The sequence below is a fragment of the Mesitornis unicolor genome, unplaced genomic scaffold, assembly GCF_000695765.1.
Source record: "Mesitornis unicolor isolate BGI_N332 unplaced genomic scaffold, ASM69576v1 scaffold37121, whole genome shotgun sequence".
Lineage (NCBI taxonomy): Eukaryota > Metazoa > Chordata > Aves > Mesitornithiformes > Mesitornithidae > Mesitornis > Mesitornis unicolor.
This window is the reverse complement of record NW_010163795.1, coordinates 32,743-40,265: the sequence shown is the minus strand read 5'-3', so window position 1 is coordinate 40,265 and position 7,523 is coordinate 32,743. Positions and strand designations below refer to the sequence as shown.

Genomic DNA, 7,523 nt, shown 5'->3' with positions numbered 1-7,523 from the left:
CCTCTGGGACCCCAGCCCTGCCCTTCAACATAAAGGATGCTTCTTTATGTTAGGATTTTGTTGCTGTAAATATGCACATATTCTGACAATTATTCCAATATGTAAATATAATTTCTGGAATAGAAGAAAAAATATATAGCGATTTAGACATTATAGATCAGATCCAAGTCTCCTTGTCTAGTTGAAATTACCTGACATTAAGTAAAAATTTTACCTGAAGAATTGATGCAGGTTTAGTATTTCAAAAAGTAACTTTATGCAGTTATTTATGGTAGCTAATGTTGTGAATGGAAGAACAACAAAAACTTCTTCGTTCAGTACTCAATGGAAACATAATATTTGAAAATTCATTGTGAAGTACATAACCTCTTTGTTTTTAGACAACTTTTTTCTGTGACTGCGAGGACAAATATCAGGGTTCCCTGTGTGAGGAATTTGATGCTTGTCAGAGCCAGCCCTGTCAGAACAACGCAACCTGCACCGATGTAGCGGAGAAACATGGTGGGAGCAATTTCACCTGCAGCTGCCTGGCTGGTAGGTTTTGTATTACTCTTTGAATAATGCATTTTTGTTTTAACATTCAGTGCATGTCTTTTGCAGAGGAGTGAACTGTGCAACTGCAGGTACTAGGAAAGAAGGAAAATACAACAATGTAAGGGCAGTTTTAAAAAGGCTGTGGAAGATTCTTCACCTGTGCACAATGCCATTGAAAGCACATGTCTGAACCATAACCTAATAAGTAAATTATTCATAACTTATAGAACATCATCTACAAAGAAGAGATGACCAAAATTGTGTTTATGTCAGCTTTTTCTTAACCTTTTTTTTTTTTTCAACATAAATTTTAAGTATATATTATAACTAACCTTTCAATAAACATGTCTTCATTGTTACTGGTAACCTCATTTCTTCAGTTGCACAAAACAAATGGAAGAAAATTCTCTCCGTGCTATGCAGTTGTTGGATTGATCCTCAAAATTAACTTAGATTTTGAAAACTTTTTAAAAATTCAAAAATTAAGCTGAGTAACTTGTGTGTTTGATAAATGAATAAGTGTCTGAGTTCTCTGAAGTTATTTTAAGATCATTTGTTTTAAAAATCTGATAAAATGAACATAGACTTCTTAATTGAAATTAAAATTAAACTAAATATGATGGTCATATACTGGAGAGTAAATTAAAGATATTTGCTGATGAAACAAACATTGCCAAATGGCTATTATAGAAAACTATAAATGTAAACTATCTAAAGTTTACATTTCAAAATCAAACTCAATTATCATAATAGAACAGTTACTTCAATATATATTTTCTAAAATGACTTTAAAATAAGTTGACTAAGATTAGGATCAGTAGCAGATAATTTATTTTGCTTCCTACAAACATTTTATTGTAGACTGTAGTTTCTGCAATACTGGTCAGTTGATATTAGAGAGAAAGAGGTCTTAGCTGAACAAGAAAAGAATAAAGGAAGATGCTTCCAGAATAGGTCTGAAGATGTGCAAAATATAAAAAGGAAATGGAGAAATGAATGATTTGATCAGGTTTCTAGTGGTTGTGTCTAAATGGTTATTGACTGGCTTTAATGCTAGGTTGGTGTTTGTGTGCATTCAATGTATGTATAAGGTACAGGTAGCATTACTTCCTTTGTTCTGCCCCAAAGCATGATCGTGGAGTTGGGTGTTCTGATATTCCCTTAAAGATGGGAATATTGTTATTCTTTACCCTAATGCATGTCAGCACAGACTAGAGAAACTTCTGGCTGCACTAGATTATGTGTAAGTACCAGCCTGAAAAATGACTGGGCCAGAAGCAGGTGGAGGCAAGTGATGCTTTAATGTGGCTGCCATGTATTCCCTTCTGCACTGCTGTGTGAGCTTTGCAGTTCAGAAAATTAGCAATGGCAAATAAGTAAGACATAATTGTCCTCTTCAAAGGCCTAAATGTTTCCTTTTAATTATACTTTTTTTACCTCTAGGACTTTCACTTTTTCTGTTTTTGCTTAAATTTGCTTTAGCAAATGTACAGCAAGAAAGAAAGAATATTTGTATTTTTATATAATGACCCGGATTTATACTTCTCTGAGATTAAGATGTGAAGTTATTATGCAGGTGTACTCTTTTCTATTTCATAATTTCACCAAAGGATCAGCTTTCACTTTAACAAGATATGTAAATATAATTGAATAATGATTTAAATATGAGAAGAAAAAGATCAGAGTGGAACAAAACTCAAATGTTTGAACAATCCCTACCATTACTGTCGTGTTGAATATGATCGATGCAGAATTCCTTTGGATTTTGACAAGTAGTTTCCAATTAGAAAAGAAAAAAAATGTATTTGTTTGCTATGTTTGCGTTGTTTGCTATGTTTGTGTTGTTTGCTTTTACTAAGGTAGCTATCTTGGAAATTGTTCTACATCAAGTATTATTAGGCTAAATTACTTTTTTCACATTCCTTACCTCAGAAGAAACACAAGCATGTTTCTAAAAAAACATGCCTGAATTTCATGACATCAGAACTTTTACTGGAATATAATTTTAATATAAAGTATTTTTCAAATACTTCAAAATTCTTGGTTTTAGTTGTGTAAAAAATGTGTTAGGGGAAATATTTATGATACTTCTGATGTGCTTATTGTAAAGCTTAGGAGTATAACATAAATATACTTCCTAGTTATATAAAAGACTCCGAAGATATCACTGCTGTTGTTACACTTGGATCAAGTCTGTGATAGTTCCTGCTTCTTTTTGGAAGTTACAAATTATAGTGCCTTGATAAACCAAATGTTATTTTATTTGTGTCATTATATAAAATCCTAGAGGGTTTTTTTTGTTATTATGATCCCAGATATCTGCATCAAGTGCTTATGTTTGGTGGGTTTTTTTGTTTGTTTTGTTTTGTTTTTTTGATTTAGCCTCTTTGTATTTTTAAAAGCTCCCTAGGAGTTAAAAACATAGTCATTATTAGGTACAGGCATTTCAACTGCGTACTTTGTAAAGTATGAACACAATTGTAGAAAAATTGATACCGTGGGATGTCAGGAAACAATTACTAAGATCATGAAAATTACTTGAAGATAATGTATTTCTCTTACATATATAGGAAATGAAATATATATTCCATTGATGTATTTACTGTCTTTTAACATTGGATTTTATCCTTTCCATTTAAAAACTATCTTCCTAAAATATATTTTGTGCCTTGTTATTTTCATAATTGTTTATTCTCCTTGTCTCTAGAACAATTGTTAGCTCCTATTGGAGGAAAAAAAAAGTCAAAATTCTAAATATTTCCTTTTAAAAACCCCCTCCTACTTGTCATGCTATAAAACAAAGCTTACAATAGATGTAATGAAATTAGTTAGTTTCCATATGTGAAGGCTTCCCTTCTGAACAACAGTGTGATTAAGTCCCTCTGTGAATCCTCAAAAAGCCAAATATAATTATCTTCATTTATTATGTTCTAGAACTTGCAAGGTTGTGCTTCATGGTCTCCACATATTATGTTTAGGTTTAGCTATTAAGTTTTTAAAAAGAATTTTTCTTATTTTTTTTAATAGCAAATGTCTGATGTTATTCAGATGGCTTAATCATTGTTAACTTCAGTGGCTTGTGTTTCTACCCGTATTTTTTTCATCCCAAGTTTGTCCCCACTCATCAAAAAATAGTCAGGAAAACTAGATGGCTTCATATAATTATGAATTTCTAAAAAATATTCATTGTATATGGAAAAATATTAAATAAAATGGTAAATAAGAGTTTAGTTATCCTAAATGTATATGCACATTTCAGAAACATTTGTATGTGAATAGGACCATGTTTCCCAAATCTTGATAGAAGGAAATGTTATGAAGATAAGTATCAGCACAAAATGAATAGGTGGAATGATTCTTAAAATGTATCTCACCGGAAAAGATCTTCCCCTCCGCAACCCTGGTGATTGTTTAGCAACTCTTGATTTGTAGCGCATGTGACATAATTGCTATGAAATTCCTGAATCATATTCTCTTTCAGATGGACAAAACATGCCCTATTGATAATAATATGATGGGACATACTTATTTTCATAAAACTGACATAAAATATTATCTCTGATTTTTCCCACAAGCTGTAATGACAATTACTGGAAGCTTCAGGGCAACACAAGCGTTTCTGCCTTTTTGTGCCAACATTCTTTTGGATACACATTAAATCCCAGGGTAATTTTTAGCTTTCATGAACTTAGTAACAGTTCGAAGATGGAAAAATGTTTAAATGCGTTAAGTATATGCAATACTGTGTTATGATTCATAAAAATAATCAGCTGAATGTGAGATCTTGAAAATCTTGAAAATATATGAAGCCTATGGATGAAAGAAATAAGTTTATGTAGTCTTCTATAATACTTCATTGTTGTTTTTATAGATTTTATGTTGAGATCAATTAGAATTACAGAAAATCACTGGTTATCCAGAATGAGGCTGATGTCCCTCCAAGCGCTTCAGTCTGGTCCGAAGGAGGTACCACATGAGAACACAGTTCTGGGTTTCAGACTCATTATTTTTCTTCAGTTTAGCTGATTTATGGGCATTAATTTGTAACATATAACAGAGTTTATTTTTTCCAGGTTTTGCATTGCAGAGAATAGGATCATAATTTAACTCCCTATAGCATATAAAAGCAGTAAGGTACACAGAGGAAAGTCTTACAGTGCCTTTTCTATAGTAGTGCTAGCAACTCCATATATAACTATGTTGGGAGCTATTTTATAGTGACATCAATAGATTTGAACAGGTAAAGTATTAGCCTGCCCAAAAGACTTATAAATGTTAATTTTGATTGCATTAAAATAATTATTTAATCGAAACATGTTTTTTCTCTTTTTTCTCTTTTTTTCTCTTTTTTTTTCCTTTCTCCTTTTTCCTTTTTCTCCCCTGCATAAGCAAAATCCTAGTGTAGGTATGTCCTCTATCTCATCTTGTGGTCTTTGTCTTAGATACCAGTTCATGTCAGTGTATCAACAATTCCTTTTTAATTTTTTTTTTAAATTCTTTTCTATTTTAAAAAATAAAATGCCTGTTTTTAGTGTGTAGTTTCTTTTTTAGTCATATGTCCAAGATAGTTTCTTGGCACTAAATAAAAATTGGAAAGGGGAATGTGTGGTATTTGTTAAAGGAATTTAAGTTTGGAGTATTTAATTTAGATTGTATTTTGTAAGTTCATTGTTTGAGGATTGATTATAGTCATCAGACATATGGAACAAAGCAAACTTATGGTCAAATAGTACAGTACACACAGTCTGTAGCATGTGAACTTATAGAAGCTTGTTTGGAAAAGCTTGCAACTGTGCTGATCAGTTTTTTCACAGCTCCTACTTAAAATAAACACTCTTTAAAGCCCAGAAATAGGAGCAAATTACAGTCATTCAGCATATGCACAAATAATCCTTAATGTCAAGTCTTGTTTTAAGCCTTGCTAAGGATTAGTGACTTGAGATTAAGATGCATTTGAAAACCGTTCAAATATGACTACTTTTTTGGTTATATGGGTGCTGATGAGGACCCAGCACCAACCTCCATTATACTAATGCTGTCAGAATATTGCTGCTGGTAAAATACAATTGATATAATCTCTATATTTCCACAACTTATTTATGTTTCTCCAGTGAAGTATAAATTCTAATGAGAAATCTCATTGTGTAAGAAATTAGAAGACTGTCCTATTCTATTTCTTACTTTGGTTAATTTTAACTTATGTACTGTTTGAATGACCTAGTAATACATTTAGTGCTAAAATCTCATATTCACTATATTTTCTGAATGTTGTGTGCTGTTTTGTAGGTTACACTGGAGAGCTGTGCCAGTCAGAGATTGATCATTGCATCCAGCGGCCATGCCAAAATGGAGGTACCTGCTCATCCAGCATCAATGGATTCAGTTGTCAGTGCCCAGAAGGTAAACATCAAAGACCTATATAGTACCTCTCACAAATTGGTGTTTTGTGGAGTGTACTTAGTCTAAATCTTCAGTTATATTTATATGTCATGGAATCATAGAATGGTTTAGGTTTGAAGGGACCTTAAAGATCATCCAGTCCAACCCTACTGCCATCGGCAGGGACACCTCCCACCAAACCAGGTTGATCAAAGCCCCATCCAAGCTGGCCTTGAACAATTCCAGAGAGGGGGCATCCACAGCTTCCCTGGGCAACCTATGCCAGTGTCTCACCACCCTCACAGTAAAGACTTTCTTCCTAATATCTAGTTTAAATCTACCCTCTTCCAGTTTAAATCCTGCAATAAGGTCTCCCTGGAGCCTTCTCTTCTCTAGGCGGAACAACCCCAACTCTCTCAGCCAGTCCTAATATGTATTTAAATATATATTTAAATATTTTTAAATTGTGCCTGAGACCATAATTGTAAGCAGAAAAAAAGCTTCAAAAACCAAAGCAGATTACAAATCTTTGTATAGTCAGCAACAGTATATAAAGTATGGTAGAAGCTTAGTGTTTCAGTGTATATGTGGCGCCAGAAATGTTCTCTCATTCTCTGGCCCCTCTACAGTAGAAATCAGGCTTCAGCACTGTGAGAAAGGTGAATCTGAAGAGACTTAGGGTGTGGTCTGGTATTTCTGTTGTCCAGTAGATGTGTGAGAAAAGATACCTCCCTTGTAGTGTTTGCATATTTCTGCAGAGGGGTCAGTTGACCAAAATGTGTGTAAAAGCAGTAACTCAAAACTAAGGGAATTATTTCAATCCCCCAAAGTTTTAATTCAGTCTCCTTTCTATTTGGACTTATTCCTTTCTCTACGTGAAAGCTTTTCAGTGATTCTCGTTGGTAAACACTGTAAATGTAACTATGTGAAATGAGGATACCTCCATGCTGAGGTGTATGCTTTAATAATAATTTGCTGACTGGAATGGCAGATGCCGAAATTGCTCTAAGGGTACAAGTCTTTGATGGCTGCTGTGGTAGTATGTACCTGCTTAATAATAAAAAGTATTTGTAATTTCTTTAGACTGCTTTCTTGCTTTTCTAGAGTGTTATTCTGTAAGGAGTGACCCACTTAACGGCTGTGTTGTAACACAGACACAGACTTAGACAACAGTGCAGATCTTGCATTAGGAAGAATTTTTTAAACTGCCTTATAACTAATTGTAAAATTCAGTGAGGAAATTATTAGACATTAGACTTAGTCAATAATTTACTTGCATTTTTCTTAGGAAATCTGTTCAAAGATCTTTAAGGATGCTTTGCAGGAAATGATCTTTTCAATAATAAATGCTTGGAAAAATAGCTACGGAGATTTTTGGTTGTTTTAGAACTGCCATATTTCTTTCTGTGCATCTGTTTCTGTGCAACCTTAATTTCTTGCTCCTGATGACCTATTAATGAATATGCTAACCATCTCGCAACTTCTCTCTTACCACCATTTAAGGTGCTGGTTGTGGGACAGGGTCAATTGAGGTCCCTAGATGGCCACATCACCCATCCTCTGCTGTGGTTGTGCTGTGGTGCTGCAACTGGGATACAGTGCTTGCAGCA

At 33.6% G+C, this 7,523-nt stretch overlaps 1 protein-coding gene across 1 annotated transcript in view; it reads left to right on the top strand.

Annotated features, from left to right (window-relative positions):
* Positions 1–380: 380 nt before the first annotated feature.
* The window catches only part of DNER (delta/notch-like EGF repeat containing), a gene marked incomplete at both ends in the record, with an annotated part of 39,242 nt that continues 32,099 nt past the window's right edge, over positions 381–7,523 (top strand). The window contains 2 exons of the mRNA XM_010194093.1: positions 381–534; positions 5,821–5,934. Coding sequence (XP_010192395.1) covers positions 381–534; positions 5,821–5,934 — 268 coding nt within the window. The remainder of the gene's footprint in view (positions 535–5,820; positions 5,935–7,523) is intronic.